This window comes from Zonotrichia leucophrys, unplaced genomic scaffold (assembly GCF_028769735.1).
Source record: "Zonotrichia leucophrys gambelii isolate GWCS_2022_RI unplaced genomic scaffold, RI_Zleu_2.0 Scaffold_36_1286893, whole genome shotgun sequence".
In the NCBI taxonomy this organism is placed as follows: domain Eukaryota; kingdom Metazoa; phylum Chordata; class Aves; order Passeriformes; family Passerellidae; genus Zonotrichia; species Zonotrichia leucophrys.
In genome coordinates, this window is record NW_026992241.1 from 28,422 (window position 1) to 52,344 (window position 23,923).

The following is a 23,923-nucleotide window of genomic DNA, read 5'->3' on the forward strand; positions in this document are numbered from 1 at the left end:
AGTAAGAAATCGCTCATGCGGTAGCCCTTGGCCCGGTCAGAGCAGGACCAGAAGTGAAGAACGTGCTCTACTCCACAGCCAGGAACCATGGTTTGTCCTGGAGCCTTTGGCAGAAGGTGCCTAGTGAGTGAGACTTGGAGTTGACCACTGGGATTTTGGAGTCGAAGCTACAGAGAGGCCAAAGCCAACTACATTCCAACAGAGAAGGAAATGTTGGCCGCCTATGAAAGACTCCAAGCTGCCTCAGAGGTGATTGGCACAGAAGCACAACCTCCTCCTGGCACCCCGACTACTGGTGGTGGGGTGGATGTTCAAAGCAAAGGTTCCCTCTACCCACCACTCCACCAATGCCACATGGAGCAAGTGGATTGCTCTCATCACACAGTGCACCCATACTGGAAAACTGAAGCGCCCTGGAATCTTGAAAATAATTACAAATTGGCCTGAAGGTGAAAACTTTGGTCTCTCTGACGAAGAGGAGAAAAAACAAGTGACACATGCTGAGGAAGCTCCACTATACAACCAACTGCCAGGAGAAGAAAGATGCTGTGCTCTTTTCACTGACAGTTCCTGTCATGTTGTAGGGATGAAACAAAGGTGGAAAGCAGCCGTATGGAGCCCCACACAACAGGTTGCAAAAGTTACTGAAGGAGAAGGTGGATTGAGCCAACTTGCTGGACTTAAAGCCGTTCAGCTGTCCCTCAGGTGAGCTTTTGGGATTGCTGTAGAGACAGACGACATTAGACAATTGAACACCTTGTCTGGTCTCTCAGAGGACCCTTCTGTGGTAAGACTCCTGAGCATTGGGGCAACATAGCAGAGGAATTTTTTGAGAAAGGGGAGAAAATAATCCAAATCTTCCTGAAGTCCAGTTTTGCCATAAAGCACAGTAAGGTCAAGGGACCTGCCCAGGAAATTAAGTTCCTGGGGGTAAAATGGGAAGACAGGCGCAGACAGATTCCAACAGAGGTGATCAATAAGATAGCTGTGATGTCTCCACTGACCAGCAAGAAGCAAACACAGGCTTTCCTAGGCATCATGAGTTTTTTGAGGATGCACGTCCCAGAGTTCAACAAGATTTTAAGCTCTCTCTACCTTGTGACATGAAAGAAAAAATATTTCAAGTGGGACCCTGAACAACAGTAAACCTTTGAACAAATTGAATAGGAGATTCCTCATGCAGTGGTCTTTGGGCCAATCAGGACAGGACAGAATGTGAAAAATGAGCTCTACACTGCAGTCAGGGAGAATGGTCCTTCCTGAAGACTCTGGCAGATTGTACCTGGAGAGACTTGAGGACGATCTGTCAGGTTCTGGAGTTGGGGATTCAAAGGATCTGAGCCCAGCTACACCCCAATTGAAAAAGAGGTTCTTGTAGCCTATGAAGGAGTTCAAGCTGCCTCAGAAGTGATTGGCACCAAAGCACAGCTTCTTCTGGCACCCCAGCTACCAGTGCTAGGATGTTTACAGGGAAAATCCCTGCAAAACATCATGCCACTTATATGACGTGGAGTAAGTGGATTGCTCTCATCCCACAGCAAGCTCGTATAGGAAATCAGAATCACTTTGGGATCTTGGAAGTCATAATGAACTGTCCTACATGTGAGAATTTTGGATTATCATCTGAAGAGGAAGAAAAGCAGGTGACATGTGCAGAGGAGGCCCCACCATATAACCAGCTACTGGAGAGTGAGAGGAGATACTCTCTTTTCACTGATGGATCTTGCCATATCTTGCCATAGGGACCAGTAGGAAATGGAAAGCAGCTGTATGGAGCCCTACACGGTGAGTTGCGGAAGCTACCGAGGTAGATGGAGTCATATTGCAGAGCTGAAAGCTGTCCAGTTGGCTTTGGACATTGCTGAATGAGAGAAGTGTCCAACACTCTACCTCTGCATTGACTTGTTGATGGTAGCAAATACTTTATGGGAGTGGCTGGAAAGATGGAAAAAGGCCAACTGACAGCACAGTGTCATGGTTTGGGCCTGGCACAGAGCCAGTGCCCCCATGAAAACACCCTCTCCCTGGTGTCTGCTGTGAGATGTGACCAGGAATAAGCAAAACAGGCTCCAGCTTAAACATAAAGAAAACTTTATTACCTAAACTACAGGAAAATAGGAAAAAACTATAAGGAAAAAAAAATTGAAAACCTTACAAAAAACACTTTCCTCCTCCCCACCACCAAAATTTCCCAATCCGATACATTCTCCCAAATCACCAACTGCCCAGCCTGGCGCCACCCTTTAGGATGCTCAAACTTCAGTTCATGAAGAGGAGAGGAGTCCTTCTCGCACCATAGGCTTCGTCTGGAAACACACTGAAACGTCGTGTGCTTCCATGTCACTTCGGCACCGCCCGGAAAAGTCCTTTTGCCACTTGTGACATCTTCCTTCCATGACCAGAGCTGCTTTTAGGGTTGTCTTTTAAGGATGCCTTGTCTCACTCCAAAAAGGCACAGTCTCTGCTTTGGGACATCTGTCCCCCCCATATTTTTCCAACCCCCTGGGGCCGAGGGGTCCCCACAATGAACCCTCCTGGTTCCGAGGCACTGCTTCCCCCCAAGTGCAGTCTCTGTGTCACAGGAACAAACTGAGTCTATGGCTACACAATAAAAGTCCAGCCAAAAGGCCACTCCAATCATCTCTCCACACTCAGTTAAACTTCTCCACGTCCTTCAGGCCAGGTCCTTGTCTCATCTCATCTCTTATCTCCCTTCTTATTCAGCTCCGAGGAGGATCAGCATTTTTTTTGCAAGGTCCCAGTCATGAAGCAAAAGGGTTAAAAGTTCAGTCTCTGTCTGTCCAGGAGCACTCCGGCACTCCCACACGCGCTGCTGCTCCGGCCTGGGCTGCACTCTCCCCCCCCTTCTCCTCCTGGGCCGGCTGCTATCAAATTCAGATGCCGGCTCTCCTCTCTCTCCCTCCTGGGGGGAAAATGGCTGCCTGATGGCTGTCTCTTGGGGCTCCTCCACCCTTCCATCCTCAAGGGCCTTCTCACCCCCCATCTCTGTCCAGGCCCTGGGCCTACCGCATGGCTGCCCCTCCCCCGCTCAGCAGCAGCGGCTGGACAGGGGAGGGAGATCTGACCTCTTCGCCTCGAAGTCCCAAGAGGGTCTCTCAGGGCCGAAGCTCTGCTTTTTAACCCCTGTGTATTCTCGGAGGTGTGTCCAGACCCCACTGGCCACACCAGGTGCCAATATCAAACTCCGAGCATCCATTGGTTTGACCACAGTATCCCAGAATTCCCACTTCTTCCTGGTCAAACCACCACAAGAGGGAAACCCCTTTGTCTGCCAAAGTGTGGCAAGACATTGCTACCCAGGTGACCATGAAAGTCTGTCATGTGGATGCACATGTACCTAAGAGTCAGGCTCATGAGGAGCACTGCAACAATGAACAAGTGGATCAGGCTGCCAAAATCAAGGTGTCACAGGTAGATCTGGACCAGCAACATAAGGGTGAGTTATTTCTAGCTCAGTGGGTCCATGATGCCTAATGTCATCAGAGAAGAGATGCAACATACAGGTGGGCTTGTGACTGAGGGGTAGACTTAAACACAGGCACTATATCCCAGGTTATCCATGACTGTGAAACATGTGCTGTGATCAAGCAGGCCAAGCCGGTAAAGCTCCTGTGGTATTTGGAGTGGTGGTCTAAATATAAGTATGGGTTAGGCCTGGCAGATCAGCTACATCATACTGCTGCAAACCTGCCAATGTCGGAACCCAATAAATTCCTCTGGCTGCCCTGGAGGGCTTGAGCCCCTGCCTGGCGGGCTCAGAGACCTTGGCACAGAGCCCAACACCCCATTGCCTTTGATTTAGCCCTTGGAAAAAACAATTGCCAACCTTTATATGAAGAATTACAAGTCCAAGAGAGTTTAAGTCGAATAATAGTTAGTTGGTCACAGGGTGAAAAATAGATTTTTGGGTTTTTTAGAATGGGGGTTCAGGAGGCAAGATGGAGGAATCTGGGTGTGTCCAGTCTTTCTCCTTCTTCTTGGCCTCCATGTTCTGGGTGATGCTGGCACTTTTAGATTGGTTTAGAGCAGAAGCTCACTGTCTGACATAGATGATAGGTATTGGGAAGTAATTGTAAATAATGTACACATTGTTTTTAGTATAAAAAGACAACACCACCTCTGAGGTGGGCAGTGTGCCTCAACCCGACCTGCCAGACAGACCTGAGGCGGGTCAGAGAAAGAATGTTATGGATAAGAAATAATAAACAACCTTGAGAACGAGAACAGAAAAAGCCTGACTCCTTCTTCGAGGGCCAGACTGGAAAAAAGAAGCTTGTACATATCTCAGAGTCACTCTGACCAGCAGAGATTCTGAGATGCCAAGGCAAGAGTTACATGCTTACAGTGGTAGAAGCAACCACTGGATGGCTGGAGACAACCCCATGTCTCATGCCACTGCCCAGAACATTTTTTTGGGCTTTGAAAAGCAAGTCCTGTGGTGACATGGCACCCCTGAAAGAATTGAGGATGACAATGTGACTCATTTCACAAATAGCCTTATAAACATCTGGGCTAGACAACACAATATTGAGTGGGTGTATTATATACCCTGTCATGCACCAGCCACTGGGAATGTCAACTGGTATAATGGACTGATAAAAACCACATTGAAGGCACTGGGTTGTTGGACCCTCAAGCAGTGGGATCTGCACTTAGCAAAGGCTACATGGCTAGTCAACACAAGATGTTCCACTTACTGAGACGGCCCTGCACAATCAGGATCCCTGCATACAGCAGATGGAGATAAAGTCCTTGTGGTGCATATGAGAGGTATGCGAGGAAAGACAGTTTGGAATAATCCTGCCTTGAGGAAAAGCAAACCCATCCATGGGATTATTTTTGCTCAATGACCTGGTTACACTTGGCGGGCAATGCAGAGGGATGGGGAAACACATTGTATACCTCAGGGGGTTTTGACTTTGGGTGAGAACAGCCTGTAATGTTGAATTGCATATGTAACACTGGTTGCTGAATGTCATTGTCACTGCATGTTGTAACTACCATGGACAATGAGAATGGACTGCTCCGGTTATATCAGTCATGGACCAAATGAATTCAATCCATATCCTGGAGGATAGCCAGTGGCTACTGAAATAATAATTGTATTTGTAAATATTTATATGTATATATGTGTACAGGTGAAAGGTATTCATTTGGGCAGGAGTAGATGATATGGAATAAGGGTTGGATAATGTCCTGGGTAACCTAAAATGTTATTGTATGACACAGCTATCTGTGCCCAAAATTGTTACTGTCTCTTTAAGACCTGGCAGCTGAAAAATTGAATGGTAGGGCAGGAGCTAGGGGATGCCCCAGGATTTTTAGAAGTCAGAGCACTCAGGCAGAGCTCTCTCTTGTCTCTTGCCTCTCTTGCCTCTTGGCTTTTGCCATAGAGCTGAGGCAGCATGGGTGGAGGCTCCCCTTTGGGTTTCTTTTGGTCTTTTTTCTTTGAGGGGGGTGCTTTGGGTGTTTTTTTTTTCAAAAGGCTGTGTTTTTCAGTCCTGGACTGCCCCAAGGTAAATTCTGCGAGTGCCTGACTACAGCTGCAGCATCACACCGAAAAGAACATAACAGTCCTGCTTCATATGGTCGCCCCAGCACACCAACAGCGCCCGGTCAAAATGCGAAGGCACGGAGTCTGAGTTACCCCAGCCGACTGCTTACCATCTTCTGCCAAGAAAGCAGCAAAGTCCCTCCACAAGTTCTAGATATTGACCGAACTCCAGTCACGGGAGTGTGCAATCTGCTTTTTGCCAATGCAGCTGCCACTACTGGTGGAGACATAGAGGGGATGAGCTACTGCCATCTTTGTCTCTCCACATGCGGTCATTTGCAGAGGGCATCATCTTGGGAGGGGGATGGGGGTGGTGTTACTCCTCCATTTTGAGTTTCTCTTTGTTCCTGGGCAATCTGTGAGATTTCAGCAAGTTTGTAACTAGTGACTATTACTGTTATTTTCTGCCTGTTGCTATTTTGTTTTTTTTTTAGTAAATGTTATTTTTTCACTTGTATCTACACATATTCTTTTCTTATTGGTGGAAAGGGATTGGCTAAAATACTTAAGAGGAGGTAACTCATTTTGAAGTGTCCGCCTTTTAGATTGTCCTAAATCAAGACATTGTACTTAAATGATTCCTCATCTGTCTCCATGACCAGAAACATTATTCTCACTCTCATATTCTTAGCTGATACTGATCAGCATCCTAAAAGAAATCCCTCCCTCCCTTCCTCCCTTCCTCCCTTCCTCCCTTCCTTCCTTCCTTCCTTCCTTCCTTCCTTCCTGGTCCAAGAGCTGTTTTCAAGTGTGCAACTTATATAATGAAACAGTGTATCCAATGTTGCCAGTTAGAGGTTTAGGCTACTTCTGTTTATGGTTCATAACTGTCATTGTATGAGAGACATTGGATGACTTTGAAAAGAATTTTTAGTTCACAAGAATGCTGGTGCTTTTTTGTCTCAAAATATGTGAAGAAATATTTTAGGTATTTCATTTAAAACTGTGCCTACTCAAGTTTCCACTGCATAATTGTTGGCAATGATCCCTAAATAATCATGGAATAATTTAGGTTAGAAAAGACCTCTAAGATCATCAAGTTCAACTGTAATCTTAACACTGCCAAGTCCACCACTAAACCATGTTCCCAAGTGCCATGTTTACACATCTTTTAAATATCTCCACAGATGGTGACTCAACTGCTTCCCTGGGCAGCCTGTTCCATTGCTTGACAAGCATTTGGTGAAGAAATGTTTTGTAATATCCAATCTAAACCTCCCCTGGTACAACTTGAGGCTATTTCCTCTCATCCTATCACTTGTTACTTGAGAGAAGTGACTGACACCCACTTCACTACAACCTCCCTTCAAGTAGTTGTAGACAGTGATGAGGGCTCCCCTGAGTCTCCTTTCTCCAGGCTTAATAAACCCAGTTCCCTCAGCAGCTCCTCATAAAGACTTGTGCTCCAGCCCCTTCACCAAGTCTGTTGCTCTTCTTTGGATGTACTCCAGCATCTTGTCATGAGGGTCCCGAACCTGAACGCAGTATTAGAGATGTGGCCTCACCAGTGCCGAGTACAGGGGAAGAAGCACTTCCTAGTCCTGCTGGTCACACTATTGCTGATACAAGCCAGGATGCCAGTGGCTTTCTTGGCCACCTGGGCATGGACTGGCTCATGTTCAGCCAGCTGTTGACCAACATCCCCAGGTCCTTTTTTGCCAGGCAGCTTTCCAGCCACCCTTCCTCAAGGCAGTAGTGTTTCATGCGGTTGTTGTGACCCAAGTGCAGTACTCAGCACTTCGCCTTGATGAATCTCATACAGTTGGCCTTCGGCCATCAATCCAGCGTATCCATATCCCTCTGTAGTACATTCGTACCCTCCAGCAGATCAACACTCTCACCCATCTTGGTGTCGTCAAATTTGCTAAGGATGCACTTGATCCCCTCATCCAGAGCATTGATGAAGATTGATATGCTAAACAGGACTGGTGTAATAATGGTGTTTAGAGACATTTGTTTCTAAACTAACCATCTGTAGTGGTTTTGCAAAACCATGACACCATCTAAGGTAAATTCACTTTGTTTTTAATATACATATTTAATAAATTATCTGTGAATTTTAGAATATCAAAGAGGAAGTCAAGCTGTATAACTTAAATGGGTTGACCTTGGCTGGGCACCAGGTGCCCACCAAGCTGCTCTACCCTTCCCAGCTGGACAGGGGAGAAAAAATAAGAACTCATAGGTTGAGATAAGGCAGTTTATTAAAGCAAAAGTGAAAGTTTGCATGTGCATAAGCAAAGAGAAAAAAAATGTTTATTCTCTACTTCCCATCAGTGAGCGATGTTCAGCTGCTTCCCAGAAAGCAGGGCTCCAGCATGTGTAGTGGTTGCTCTGGAAGGCAAACAATGTAAATATTGAATGCATCCCCTTCCTCCTTTTCTTAGCTTTATATCTGACCTGACATCATATGGTATGGAATATCCTTTTGGTTAATTTGGGTCAACTAGCCTGGTTGTGTCCTCTCACAAGATCTTGCCCACTCCTAGCCCCTTAATGGGGGGAATGTTGAGAGACAGCGTTGATGCTCTGCCAGTGCTGCTCAGCAGTAGCCAAAACACTGGTATGTTATCAACACCTTTCTAGCTACCAATGCAAAGCACAACACTCGGAGGACTGCTATAGGAACATGAACTCCAGTTTAGCCACACCCAGTACAATAACCCTCTGTTTAATAATAAAAGGATTATTTCAAATAAAGAGAGAAGTTTTGTTACATAAAAAACTACTGGTGGTTAGAAACTTTGCTGGAAAGGAAGTTGATTTTTGGATGGAGAAAAAATTCAAACCAGGAACTCAGCAGACCAATTTAGTAATAAAGTGACTTTTTTATAACATTCCCCAAGAGAAATTTCAATTCTCAATTCTGGGACCTTACGGTTTAAAGTTATACCTATATTAATTAGGTTTATTTTTACAGAAATGCACAAGGAAGGAAGGTAATAAAAGGTGAAGTGTCTCCTTCCTGTGCTTGGTTGCAAAGCATATCCTATTTTTATATTTTCCAGCTTGGTGTTTCACTTGGCACTTTGGGGACTATACCAGCAGCAGCATTGGACCCTAACATTACAACACTGGGAGAAATACCACAGCCACCAATTATAGGGAATGTGGACCCATCAAAGATTGAAGAAATTAGAAGAACAGTCTATGTTGGAAACTTGAATTCACAGGTAGCTTTTTTTGGTTTTGTTGGTAATAATAATGGAAGATACAGAATTGTTAATTTATGAATTACAATCTTACATTTTAAGAGTTTTCATTAGTTGATGCCAATAGAAGTTTACTAGAGATATTTCAAATTCTTGAATTCTCTTTTGCCAATCAGATTAGACCAGACTGTTGGAATTCATTCTAGCAGGAAAACAAAGAAATCACACTCTAACTGAATTCAAGAAACATTTATGATTGTGGGTGTTAATCAAATGTCCAGCTTGACTATATTAGCGGAGCAATGCCTCAGAATTTGTGAGAGAATGGTAGCTGTCCCCCACAACACTCTGCAGTTGCTTAAGTACAGTAAGAAGAAATTATTTGTCCCAGTAGAAGTTGAAAAATTAGCATAAATATATTTGAGTTACTCTGACAGGAAAGTTGAGTCTGTCAGAAATTTGTTTTTCAGCAACTGATTGAAAAACAATTTGATTTTGACTGATGGAAATATAAGTATTTGATTTTTTGTTTTTTGACTGCCAAAGTAGCTACTAAAGTATAAAACTACTATTGATTGCAATAAAATAAAACAAGCTTGGAACTAGTAGAAAAACAGATAAAAGTGAAGTCTTGTAATACTGCTTGGATTTTTTTTTTAGTTGATCAAAATTCACCATCAATATCTTGGACATAGGTGTATCATCAGTTATTTCAAATAAGTTGTCTGAAAACTACAAAATCCTGTACAAGTGCTTTTTTAACCTAGATGTAGGACTTCAGGGCTCATGGTTGCACTATTTTAAATTGTAATATATTTTTTAAATTAATGGAAGAAAAACAAAACCTTTCTCTCTTCAAGTGTAACATCACCAAATTCATGTCACCTGTGTAATGATGATATGTCTTTCCAAAATCTGTAGCTGTTAGATTATCTGATATGTTGAATAAGTGGTTTTCATTATATATTTTACTTCAGCTGAGATCTTTGACTTTTTCTAGACTACAACAGCAGATCAGCTGCTTGAATTTTTTAAGCAAGTTGGAGAAGTCAAATTTGTGCGAATGGCAGGTGATGAGACACAACCAACACGATTTGCTTTTGTGGAATTTGCAGACCAAAATTCTGTACCTCGAGCTCTTGCCTTTAATGGAGTTATGTTTGGAGACAGGCCACTGAAGTAAGAAACTAATTATCTATATGAATATTGAATGAGAGATGTCTTAGTATCCTTATACATTTATGACTCATGCAGGAAACTGCTGTGATTAATATTTATTTATTATTATTATATTATTTATAATATTAGTATAGTATCAATGTAAAGACCTATTGTTAGTAAACTGGAGTGCTTTATAAACTCAAATTTCAAGGTTGGACATAACTTTTTTTCCAAGAAGAATATGGTTGTCATTGAATAAGATATTTCTACATCCAATCTTGAATTGGTGAAAGCCATAACAGTGAGAGAATCTGTAAAGTCCTTTGTACTAATTGAGCTTTATATATGATGTGTATGTAATTAGTAGGTATTAATGTAGGAATTTGATCTGAAATAGATTTATAGACTTGTACTAGAAAAAAATTTAACACAGAAATATTGTGCCAAAATTATTTAAAAGTCATAAGATTTGAAAGCAATAAAAACCAGGCATTTCATATACTTAGAAAAGATGAGTGTTAGAGGATAAAATTGTAGTTTTGCTGAACTTTGTGGTTTTTAGTCATACATGGAAGTTGAGGTGCTTTCATTTTTTTTCATTTTTCCTTTTCAAAAGTTTGGAAGTTAAAGGTTTTATTTTTGTCTTTTTAATTTAGAATAAATCACTCCAATAATGCAATAGTGAAGCCTCCTGAAATGACACCTCAAGCTGCTGCCAAGGAACTGAAAGAAGTGATGAAGAGAGTAAGGGAAGCCCAATCGTTCATATCTGCTGCTATTGAGCCGGGTAGGTATATTATGTTCATTACCTAAAAGACGTGTTCTGTGTATACCTTGACACATGCTTTTAAGAGCTTTTCAAACACAGGAAAAGGGTACTCAAAGGTTATTGGAATATGATCCCAATATTACCAGGTAGGTTGTGCCTGGGCTGGTCTGACCCTTGCTGCTTGGCCAAAGGCGGCAACTGTGGTATTTCACCTCAGAGACACTTTTGGCTGGCTGGATGTCGCAGCTGGGCACTGAAACAAGTCCAGGCTTGTAGAAACTCAGTTTACCTCAGGTGGGAAGGCTTCAGGCTAAGGTGAAGAGGAAAAGGAGATGGATTCTGCTGGAGGGTTAATATCCAGAGTTTATTCCATGGTCACAGACGTGTGAATCTTAGGTAACAGCTCCAACAGAATCCCGACCGCATGGCCTGAGTGACTTCTTAAGCTCCGGGGGGAGGGAAGGGACAGGTGAGCCACCAACCAGGTGGGAGGAGCAGGGTCTCAGGGGACGATGACACCCAGACAGGCCAATGACCCCCAGGCCTGAAGAGCATCCTTTGAACTTGACCTACCACACGAGGCCTTGCTGGAATGTTAAGCCTCATTGACAGAAGTCACTCAGCAAGGGGGCGAGGGGGAAGGGGAAGAGAGGTATTGCCACACCTGGGAAGGGACTGGGAAGTTTAAAACAGGAAATTGCAACACACCGCAACAAAAGGTGAGCAAGATGTATGTTGGAAAACAAAAAAAAACAATCAAAATTGTTTTCATGCAACAAAGCAGTGGAATGAAGATGACTTTATTTCATCATGTCTTATTTTCAGATACATGCTCACTGAATGTTTTCAAAAATGCAAAGTCAATACTAAATTCATATTTAATGTTGCTAAATTATTAATTAATGTTGATGCTTTTAAAGTTCAAAGTACTTACAAACTTTAAAAATGCTTTATATTTTGTTTTCTCTTTTAGCACCCATTAATACCATAGTTTCATGATCAGAGTGAGCTAGTGTGCTGCTGAAAGCAGTAATATTATGCTTTTCTTTGATGGGTTAATTTTATCACGGTTGTTATAAATGATCAAATCAGCAGCCAATTTTATAATAAAAATTTAACAAAGATTTATTAGATCGTTAACAAAAATAGAATTTCAAAAAACCACCAACCACCACAGCCAAGACAGTGTCAGCCCTGGGTGCAGGCGCTGGGTGAACCAGGATCGGACTGACAAAGTGACAGTGTTTCCCAGTGGTTTACCCCGAATGCTTCAAGCAGCTAGCTTATATACAGTTTATTCTGCTGGAGGCAGGGATGACCGAACGTTTCTTTGTGTCTCTTCACATGTAGAACTGGATCCACACATGTGCAGGAATAGACAAAGGTAGGTCCAGGGGTCCAGACGAATGTCTGAGTACCTCAGCGGAGTCTGCATTCATATGTAGTAGAGTGACGCCGGTTCTTGAGTACGGTAGATGTAATCTTCCCAGGTGCAAGTCCCGTGAGTGATTTAGACATTCCATGGAAATTATCAGTCATGGGCCAGGAAGGTTTCTTTCATTCATTAACAGACTTGATATTATCTTAACGTTGTCCGGGAACTAATTGAATAACCATGAGACTCTGCTCCCAGCCAGGGTGATCACAGACATACCTTAGATTCTACAATATTTTATATATAGCATGAATTATCTCCACCATATACTACAATCCCTCCCCATTTATTTCACGAAATTAATTAATGCTCACAATTATTAAATTTTTAATTACCTATATCTACCCATCACCGGTAAGGATTCCCCACAGAGTACTCCTTTACACTATTCGGTACTCCCCTGGTGGGATGCCCTGATACACCACATTATTCATTTTCACAGTTGTCTGAGTTTCGAATTTTGCCAATGCCTCTGCAGCATTGCTGGCATACTTTCTTTCTCCCAACCGCATGATCTTAGATGCGTTGCCTCCGGAAGCTCCTTCCAAGTCCACGGGAACTATAGCAATTTGCATTCCCTGGACCACAGAGTGGATCAGTCTGATAAAACATGGGATCAAACAAGGGAGGAATAGGATTCCAGCTACTGAACAGAGCACAAGAAACATTACTTTGTTCCACCATCCCCCATCAAATAATTTGTCCCACCAGGAAGACTGTAAAATTGAATTCCATTTTTGGACAGGGACATGGGCCACCTTTTCGATTTTGGCTGCCAAACCTCTTATGGTTTCCCCATAATCTTCGATCGATCTCGATACAACATTCTGACTCATTGAATTTTCCACACACTCCCCCTTCCTTGGCCAGCAAATAGTCTAGAGCTATTCGATTCTGGTACACAAAGGCCCATACCTGAGTGTGCTGCCGGCTCAGTAAATCCAGGGCTTCAGAGGTGTGATTTGAAACAATTTCCATAACCGCTTGCAGCCTAATCAATCTGTTCAGTAGATAAATCGGAGTCCTATACCCATAGCTTCCATCCTGGGCCCACATGGCCAGCCCATAATAATCAATTATTTATGCCGCTGGCCACTCTTCCTCCCCCCAGGCTTGTTTATCGCTTATCACTGGTATTATCTTTTTCAGACTCCTCTCCCTCCTCAGGGTCTCGTATAACTGAGCCCCCAGCAGATTACTTTTTGTCCTCGGGAGAGTAAAGAAAACTGGTCGGATCATGCGTAAAGTGCATGATCCCTTCCCCCTGGAGGGTAACTCACTGTATGCCTTTTTCCCACATATCCAGTAAATTCCATCAGGGGCTTTCCATTTGAAGTTTATTCTCCCTGGGTCTCCCCAGTATTCCCTCATACCTTCCAAGCATTGGAAAGGGTTGGCTCCTGGATTTTTGACCCAGCACAATCCTATTCTTTTGTCCCATTCACAATTTGTTTCGTTCTTCCGGCTCCAGTACCCCAAGGGAGGGGCTGGGTGCCAGACCCTGCTCTTCGTGTCTGAGTTCACCGTCAGGGTAGATGTACATGGAGTGAACCCACCATCTCGGTGTACTCTCTTCCTTCCCGACTGACACAGATTGTGCCAATTACCCTTTGATCCAAAATCCACCCCTCAGGTCTCTGTGCCAATTTTGAGACCCTCGGATTGTCCCACTTTAAGAGCTGTTCCGGAGCCAAACCTTCCCCTTTCTAAGGCCATTTCTCTGCAGATTTCAGCCCCCCACAAATTCAGCAATTCCACAAACCCAATTCCGTTGCGATTTCTTGCATCAAATCAATGAACAAGTTTCTATCTGGGGAAGGTAATTCTCAGAGTATTGTCTCTCCAGCATTTCATACTGCTCACCCAATGTTTTCAATCATTCTTGTTCAACTCTTTGTTTCCTCAATTCTGACTCCCTCCATTTCAGTTCCTGAGTTATCTCCTTCATTCTTCCCTCAGGATCCTCATTGTTTTTATTTTTCGCAAAGCAAACAACCCTATCATATTGAAGGCACACCCTGTCATCATTAGCCGGTGCCAGGTCCAATATGAGTGGGTCCTTGTTCAGGGTAAATTTACTGTCAAATTTCGTATTCCTCGCCATCCAGTACATTTTCCCATTCATCGTGCATATTCCCAGCCTTATGTTGTCATATCACAACGGATTCACCTGGTAGTATGCAATAAAGATAGATTCTGTCTTCCCTCTGCCCCACATGGTTCGGTTACATTGATTACAAATGGGGATTGACATTGGTTCCACACTTTGTTTTCTCATTTGATGCTTGTGATCACTTGACTGCCTGTGCCCTAGCCCTGCCTTGGGATTGATACACCAAGTCCCAATTTCCAATTCACATAATTTAACCCAAGTGCCATTTTTCCAACAGTACCTGCCAGTTCTCCTGAGACATTCATTTGGGGCTTGGTATGCTGAGTGTCCCCCGTCCCTTGCGATCGGGACCACCTGGTGCACGTTTCGCACTTGTCCGCAGAGCTGCAACTTCCGCTTTTCCTCGGGACCTCAGTGCCCAGACTCTGCGTCCCGCACACGACTAGACTCAGGCCAATCAGGATTCCCACTAGGCGTGATCCTCTGCCTTTGCCTCTGCCCCCTGGGGTGCCACCAGCGGCAAGGAAGACCATCTTCGCGACAGCAGAACTCTTCGGGGAAGACGCCCTCGGACCTAGCCGCATACCTCCTCCTAAAGGCGCCCCACCGCGACACTCTGATTGCATCGGAACTGCACGGGACCCTGATGTATTTCCAGCACTCCACATCCAAGATTTCTGCCTGAGATCTAAGCTTCCCACGCACCCAGTTTTGAAAAATGCGAAACCACTCCTCAGAGTCTAATTCAATGATCCCCAAATTGGTGGCTAAGGTCAGGATACGGTCAGTCAATTCAAGCTCCTCCTCTAAACACTGAGTACACAGTCCTTTCGGGCTCTGTCCCCTTCTACAATGAATGTCAAAAACCGCTTGACAATATTCACACTTAAAGTGTACAAACAGATAGCATACACCATCTGACAGTATACAATTTATCCGCTCGCTTTTGGTCATTTACGAGGACGCTGGAGTCTGATCTTCAAGTCGCCGGGGGAAGAAGTAATTTCCACTCGGGTTCTTCCTCCTGCTGTTCGACCTTTTTCACTCTAGACATGTGCGTCCAGCCTTTCTCCGCCATCTGAATGGCCGTGTCTGTTGTCAGGAGTACAAGAAAAGGACCTTCCCAGTGAGGAGAGAGCAGCATCTCTTTCCACACTTTAACAAACACCTTGTTCCCTGGTTGGATTTTGTGAATAGCGATCCCCAGAGGAGCAGTCTGTGTCACTATTTCCTGCTTTCAGAGTTCCTGTAAATTCCTGTTGATTGCAACCAGGTATGGTTGAATCTGACCATTCTCAAACCTGGGGTGTCCCACCGACATTCCTTGTTTATATGGCATTCCATATAGCATTTCGAATGGTGAAAGCCCCCTCTCTGAGTGAGGCATGGTTTGGATGTTAAGCAGTGCCAAAGGCAGACACTTCAGCCAGGACATTTTTGTTTCCAAAATTAATTTAGATAACTGTGCCTTTAAAATCTGATTCATTCTTTTCACTTGTCCTGAACTCTGGGGGTCCCACGGGGTGTGGTACTCCCATCAGATGCCCAGTGCACCAGCCATCTGCATAATAACCTTTGATGTGAAATGTGTTCCTTGATCTGAATCAATGCCATTCACCACCCCATATCGGGGTACAATTTCCTCTAACAATTTTCTGGCCACAGTCTGGGCCGTTGCCCGTGAGCTGGGGAAGGCTTCTACCCAATAGGTCAATTTATCTACAATTACCAATACAAATTTGAACCTTCCCACCACTGGCAATTCCATGAAATCAACCTGAATTCTTTCAAATGGTCGGTACGCAATGGGGCGACTCCCCAGGGCAGCCTTTCTGGCCCTTGATTTGTTTACTTTTTGACAAATCAAACACCCTTGTACCTCTTTTCTCACCAATTCATAAAATCCCTTGCACCCGAAAAATTTTAGGAATTGCTCTGCCAGGGCTTGTGCCCCCCAGTGCGTTTTCTGGTGCAATCCCTGCAAAATCCTTCTGGTAAAACCTCTGGAAACTAATTCCCTCCCATCAGGTAACTTTCACTTCCTTCAAATTTGCTCTGATCTTTTCATAGCATTCCATCTCCTTTTGGGACAGCTGAGGGGAGTTGTCCGGGGTCTCTTCCCCTTTGATTTCTGGGGTACTTACCACCATCAACGCCACAGTTTTGGCCTCCTGGTCTGCCAAATTGTTCCCCCTGGTCCGGAACGGAATCCCTGTCTGATGTCCCTTCACATGAACCACTGCAATTTCCTCCGGCCCCCTTAGAGCTTCTAAGATTTGCCAGATTAATTCCCCGTGCATCAGTCCCTTTCCTCTCGTGCTGATCAGCCCCCTTTCTTCCCAAATCTTCCCAAACGTGTGAACCACCCCAAAGGCATACCTTGAATCTGTTAAAATCATTCCCTTTTTCCCTTTCAGTCCCTTCAATGCCCTCAAAACGGCATAAAGTTCGCATGCCTGTGCAGACCAGCTCACATTCAGGGGTCCTGCTTCTATCACCTTTCTCGTTTTCCCATCCACAGCTGCCTATCCCAATTTTCTTTTCCCTTCTATCACCCTGCTTGAACCATCCACAAACTACTTCTCCCCCTCGTCCAATTCTTCTTCCTCCAAATCCCCCCTGATCTTGGTCTGCAGTTTGACCACCTCCACGCAGTCGTGAACCAACTTTTCTGCAGCTTCCCCAAACAAGAACTGCATCGGATTCTGTGCAGTCGTTGTCCGCAACTCCAAGTCCTGTGAATGAATCAAAATGGCTTCGTATTTTAGCAACCTTGCATCAGTGAGCCATTTGTCCGCTTTTTGCTGTAGTATACCCCCACGTTGTGCGGTGCAAACACTACCAGTGGTGCCCCGAAGGTCACCTTTTTCGCTTCCTTCTAGCAAAGCCACAGCCACAATCGCTTGCAAGCACGTGGGCCAGCCCCTGCTGACCGGGTATCTTTTTGTGTCCATTTGATCCGTTCTGTGGTGAGTTTCTCATAGAGAAATTTCACCTTTTCACTGTAACTTTCAATCCACTGCCAACAGTATCCCAACAACCCCAAAAGCTGCCGGACCTCCCTTTTTGTCTGCAGGGATGGCAAGGCAATAATCCCTGCCACCCTTTCTGGGTCCAGTTTCTTTTTGCCCTTGGTTAGTCAATGTCGCAAGTACCTGACCTCAGGCTCTGTAAACTGCAACTTTGTCTTTGAAACCTTCAACCCCCTTTTCCCCAAAAAGTTCAAAAGCTCAATTGTGCTTGCCCTTACCTCCCCCTCCCCCTGACCTGCGACCAACAAATCATCTACATACTGAAGAAGCTTTGTGCATTGGGTTGGTACAAAATGACTTAAAACCTGTTCAAGTGCCTGTCCAAATAAGTTTGGGGAGTCCACGAAGCCCTGAGGCAATGAAGTCCACCTGAGTTGCTGCTTTCTATTCGTCTCCGGGTCTTCCCACTGAAACACAAAATAATCACGACTGTCCTTGGCGAGAGGGCAGGCCCAGAAAGCGTCCTTTAAGTCAGTTACACTGTACCAAGTGTCCTCAGGAGAGAGACTATTCAACAATGTGTAAGGGCTTGAAACTGGGGAACAGGGTCTTAGTCCTCTGATTCACAGCCCATAAATCCTGCACCAGTCTAAAGCTGCCATCGGTTTTCCTCATCACCAGAATTGGGGTGTTGTGCCTTGACATACAAGGCTCTGCTGTGCCTTTTTTATTAATTCATCAATCACTGGTTTCAAATCCCTCCTCCCTTCCATGGAGAGGGATATTGTTTGACCTGTATGGGGTCTTCTGGTCTTTCAATTTCAACCCGAATTGGTTCTATATCCAGTCTCCCAGCTTCCCCTGGAACATACCACACCCTCGGGTCTTTCTTTTCTTTGTCTGGAGCAGTGAGGCTATAAAGCCTCACTTTGAGTCGTGCTTTTTCCACAGCTAACCCCACTCCCAGAGCAACCATCATGTCTCGCCCCAGCAAGCTGAAGTCTGCTCCTTTTGCCAATAATATATTACCACTGTGTTTTCTGTTTCCCATATTTATTTCTACATTTTTTATGATTGGAACCTCAAAGGGATCTCCCTTTGCCCCAGTTACCATCCTGGAGTCATCACTCAGAGTGCACCACTTTGGTAACTACAACACCGTTGTCCATTCCGCCCCTGAGTCCACCATAAACCACATCTCTTCTTTATAGAGTCCCACTCTTAGTTTTATCAAGGGCTCCCTAGATGTTCCGGACCCCAAGCTGAAAAGCCCCTGATATCCCTAATCTTCCTGGAAAATTGCCTGATCCTTGGCTCTGTTGGGACAATTCCGTTTTATGTGCCCCTTCTGTTTGCAGTAAAAACACTCAAAAATCCCACTTCTGTTAGCCTGAGCCCCTCCTCGAGACTGACTTGGTTTCTTTGCCGGCGCCTTTTTCGCCGTGTCCTTCCCCTGTTCCTGCTTTTGAGGTTCCCTTACCGCTGCCACGAGAACCTTGGCTTGAATCTTTTGCTTTTCCTCGTCCTGGCGCATGTATACTTTCTGGGCTTCCAGCAACAGTTCTTGCAATCCCAACTCCTGCCACCCGTCCATTATCTCTAGTTTTTTCTGGATATCCTCCCAGGATTTTGCTACGAATTGCATTTTTAGCAATACCATCCCCACCGGGGAGTCAGGGTCCATTCCTGAGTACATCCTCAGACCCTTTCAGAGTCTTTCTAATCACTCCGTGGGGGTCTCATCCCTCCCCTGACATTCCCAGAGCACCTTGCTCATGTTCTGCCCTTTTGGTATCGCCTCCCTGATACCTGAAATAACCATATTCCTTAAATTTATCATCTTTTTCCTCCCTTCTTCCATCTGGGCTTCCCAAGACGGCTTCTGATTTGGCCAATGCTCCTCCCCAGCTCCCCCATTCGGGTTCCACTTTTCCCAATCCTTGATCGCGGTTAACCGGATCATGTCCCTCTCCTCATTGTTAAACAACGACGTCAGTATTGCTTGGAGATCCTCATAGTTGTATATGCTAGTTCCCAAAAACTCATCCAACCTCTCTGCCACCCCCAAAGGATCGTCCATTAATTTTCCCATTTCCTTTTTGAACACCCTCACATCACTGGTGTCAATCGGGGTGTGCACGTATCCAATCACCCCCGGAGCTGTCAGCACCTTCCGTAAAGGATAGATGCCAGGTTTTTCCTCCTCGTCCCCACTGTCCCCCACTGTTGCCCGCCTCATTCTCCACCTTGTTCGACGTGTCCGGGGAGAGACATCCCTAGAGATTTCTACCTTTTTCTCCTCGATTTTCAGAGATGCCTGCGGACGCGGCTGCGCCGCCGCCACATGGCCATGTGGGAAAGCGGATGCCGCCTCCTGCTCCAGTGGCGGCAGCGGTGCTGTCGCCTGTGCCTGTGAAGCCCCTGCCTCGGGAGCCATTCCTTGCGCCGCTTGTGCCTGCACTGGACCTGGCTGCTGTGGGGCCACAAAGTAAGGGGGTGGAAGATTTTCCAGCAGTTCCCATTCCGTCCCCACTTTTGCCACGCACCAGAGAGCTCGTATTGGGTACAGACCCGAGCAAGCATGCCTCCACATGTCAGCGTATTCGATTTCCTCAGGATCCCGTGGGCTGCGACCAGCCATGTGGTCAAACAAAGACTCACAAGTCTATGTTTCAAATGTGCCGAATATCAGCCAGACCAGGTATCTTCCAATCTCCCTCCCTCCCCATTTTTCCATACAAAAATGAATAATTTTCTCCTTGGACTTCCCCACCCTCCACAGGTTTTGGTCCCAGTAATCCAGCATCCACCCCAGGGAACTATCTCTGGGGATTTCTGGTAAGATTTTTCCAGAGAGTTGGGAGGGTTTTTCCTGAGCTTTCTTCTGGTGTCTGCTCTTTCCCAAACCCATTTTCTCAAGGAATGTTGCGATTTTTCTTACCTTTTCTCGTTTCGCCGGGACGTCCGTTGCGAGTCCCCTCTCTCTCTCCGATGTCAAGTTTTCCAGCTCGCAAAAAGCCGTCAGCTTGGCCAAGTCGAGCAGTGAACTGCTCTGCCGACTTTTGGGCTGTTTTCTTACCTGTTTCCTCCGGTCTCAGAAGGTGGACGAATTCCTGGAAGTTTCCAGGCTCGTCTCTCCCCTCCTGATTCTGACCGTGACTGGTTTTCCCCCTAGACTCCCCCCCGAGTCCTGGGTCTTGTGTGTTTCGAACAAAAACTTTGCACTTCCCCCTTGACTGACCACGTCCCTCGTGGGAAAGTGGAACTGCAGTCGTGGGGTCCACTCTCGCTCCGTGACAAAGTCACTTCTCACACACGCGTCCAATCACGTTCCACCCAACCGCACAATACTTACAGTTCTTTTTCTTGCGTGGGTCTCTTCGTGCACGTTGAATTTTACGGGTGAAAAAAAACCTTGGGTCTCGGAAATCTCTTTAGAGCTTTTCCGAGCTTTGCCGAGAATTGGGCCCTCTGTCTCCCTTGGCTGTGGTTCCGGTTGCCACACATGGATCCTATTAGGGTCCGTGACTCCAGTTGCGGCTCTTTTGTGGATCTGATTGGTTTTCGGGAACCTATTCCTCTCGGGCTGCTGAACTCAGCGAGGCGCCCCCGGAGTGGAAAAGGGGTTCCCGAACCTCAGTCTCAGATCACGCAGGACCAGTCACCAAATTGTTATAAATGATCAAATCGGCAGCCAATTTTATAATAAAAATTTAACAAAGATTTATTAGATCGTTAACAAAAATAGAATTTCAAAAAACCACCAACCACCACAGCCAAGACAGCGTCAGCACTGGGTGCAGGCGCTGGGTGAACCAGGATCCGACTGACAAAGTGACAGCGTTTCCCAGTGGTTCACCCCGAATGCTTCAAGCAGCTAGCTTATATACAGTTTATTCTGCCGGAGGCAGGGATGACTGAACGTTTCTTTGTGTCTCTTCACATGTAGAACTGGATCCACACATGTGCAGGAATAGACAAAGGTAGGTCCAGGGGTCCAGACGAATGTCTGAGTACCTCAGCGGAGTCTGCATTCGTATGTAGTAGTGACGCTGGTTCTTGAGTATGGTAGATGCAATCTTCCCAGGTGCAAGTCCCGTGAGTGATTTAGACATTCCACGGAAACTATCAGTCATGGGCCAGGAAGGTTTCTTTCATTCATTAACAGACTTGATATGATCTTAACGTTGTCCGGGAACTAATTGAATAACCATGAGACTCTGCTCCCAGCCAGGGTGATCACAGACATACCTTAGATTCTACAATATTTTATATACATATATAGCATGAATTATCTCTACCATATACTACACCGTGCTATGTTCTTTTTCATACTGTCTCAAGACTACATGGACCCTCAAAGCAAATGGGATCAGAGAATGAATCTGGGATAAATCTTAACATATTGTATCAGACTTTTTTCATTCCGATTGGTTTCCTGATCCCTGTTAACAGGGAAATGCCAAGTCAAGGAGGAAGGTGTCGGAGGCTCAAGTGGTTAAGCAGACACTTCAGTGCTGATTTATGCTGACTTAAAGTGATTACAACACCTCTATGTAAAAAATTCTCAACTTGTTAAACTTGCAGTCGAAATCCTCTTTTTTTTTGCCCTAGACTGCCAAGCAATGTTGTCAGGATCCGTCCTAGTGGACAGATGACCTGATGGTTCGTAGGAATGCTCTCAGTGTGCAAAAACCAACACGGTACAAGGGGGTTTGCAGTGATAATCAAAACAAATGCAGTTTTATTGAAATAAACACAGCAAAAATGTGATAGAGGGATTAAGAGAAAGAAAAAAAAGAGAGAGAAAGAGAGAGAAGAGAGAGAAAGAGAAAGAGAGGGGATATAGCTACCAACGCAGAGACGAAATCCTTTGGTCCAGTCCAGTCGAGGGTCCGCCTGCTACGTTGGGGAGATCTCAAAGGCTCTAGCTAACTCAGAGGTCTTTATTACTGAAAATTGGGGGGGGGGGGGAACAGATACAATAGGGAACATATGTAACAGGTAGTCTATGTTCTCAGCAGTAAATGAGAGCCATTGTTTTCTTGCTGCAGTGGTCACAACCTGCAGGCAAACATCTCGCTTTGGTCAGCTTGCCTCCCCCACACACCTCCCCCAGGCTGGGGGTTTCAGTCCCACTCCTTGGAAGGAGCAGAGGGGCCTTTTAGGAGTTTCATGTCTCAGTCCTTGGTGGAGAAGCTTCTTACATCTCAGTCTGTCTGTCACGGTGGTTGTGAAACAGGTGAGGGTCTTTGGTGGGAGACCACCTGGAACTCAGAAGAAGTCCAGCCAGGCCGAGAGGTGGGACAGCTTCCAAAGCTGCTATTGTTGCAAATGGGGCACGGTGCCCCTTTCTTGGCATACAGCAAACACTCCTATGAAAACAATAACTTAACACTGAGCTTTCAGGTCTCAGGGCCCATGGCGTGTGACTTTTCTCCTTCAGAGTCAGATATTCTAGACGGGGCGAGGCGGGGGGGGGCGGGTCTTCTCTTCAGTGGTCTCCCAAGGAAGATCGTGAGGCAGATGAGGGAAAATTCGGACAGACTCTCACAAATGTGTATTCTATTTGCCATCTGTTAGAGGTGTGGCAGTTATGTTAATTAGGCAGTTTTCCTTATCTCTTCCACAACCCATTCTCCCTCCAAGGGAGATATCATCTGTTAATGGGCCACTGACTGTCACTGCATGACTAATAGAATTACAGCATCCCATTGTGAGATGCTCTGCCCAGAGGGAGGAGCCAAGCATTCCTAACTGGCTATAATGTGAGATACTGGGACAGCAGAACAGCCTTTCCACTGGATTCCCAGAGGAAGACTACACCCTTCTACAGGATCACTGCTCTAACAGAACCCCACCTGCTACTCCAGGAGGACTGCAGCCGCATTTCCAATTGGACTGCTACCAACACCCTGACCCACAGGGTGTCAGGTTATAGTCTGACTCTGTCAGTGTTGTTTTGATTTACTGCATTGTTTATTTTATTTTTATATTCTTCCCTTATAAAGAACTGTTATTCCTGCTCCCATATCTTTGCCTGAGAGTCCCCCATAATTTCAAATTTAAAGCAATTTGGAGGGAGGGGATTTACATTTTCCATTTCAGGGGAGGCTTTTGCCTTCCTTAGCAGACAGCTGTCTTTCCAAACTGAGACATTTTTTCATCAGCAAGATTTTGTCTTTGTTCTTACAAAAAGACACAGACATTCAGACATTAGCTTATGTAGGTTAGATGGTGGAGTGTCTTGAGGTCTTTTTTTCTTTTTGGGGGGGGGAGATGGAGTACTTTCTGTCTTTTTGAGAGTTGTGAGAAAAATAGTTCTAACATTTTCTCAGTTTTCAGCAGCAGAATGATAATCTTTTAGAGTCTGAACCAAAGTCTGCAGAGGTCACTGGTAAGTTTTCTGCTGACTTCCTGGCCTTTGGATCAAACTTTTTACTCCCTTCTCTCCATCCCTTCCTCCTCCAAAACAGCATTTGAGGAATAGAACTTCAATATTTTTACAGTGGTTGGAATATTTAAAAGTATAAAAAGTACTAAATATTATTCGCATTTTATGCTTGCTTTCAAAACTCTGCCCTCTAAATTTATTCTTCTGAGGTTATTTTAAAAATTAATTTAATTAAATAATATACCAGAGGAGAACCTGTTGTAATCTTGTGCATTGTGGCAGCAACATAAATCTCATTTCTAACAGAGCTAGCTGTTTGTAATTATCCGGTTTATGTGTACCGTTGCAGGGT

The 23,923-nt window shown here is 45.1% G+C and overlaps 1 protein-coding gene across 7 annotated transcripts in view; it reads left to right on the top strand.

The window, feature by feature from the left end:
* Nucleotides 1-23,923, top strand: part of LOC135460384 (splicing regulatory glutamine/lysine-rich protein 1-like) — an 87,608-nt gene that overhangs the window by 19,405 nt on the left and 44,280 nt on the right. For all 7 annotated transcript variants that reach the window (XM_064737197.1, XM_064737193.1, XM_064737196.1 and 4 more), the window contains 3 exons: nt 8,584-8,748; nt 9,728-9,906; nt 10,545-10,675. In XM_064737197.1, coding sequence (XP_064593267.1) covers nt 8,584-8,748; nt 9,728-9,906; nt 10,545-10,675 — 475 coding nt within the window. The remainder of the gene's footprint in view (nt 1-8,583; nt 8,749-9,727; nt 9,907-10,544; nt 10,676-23,923) is intronic.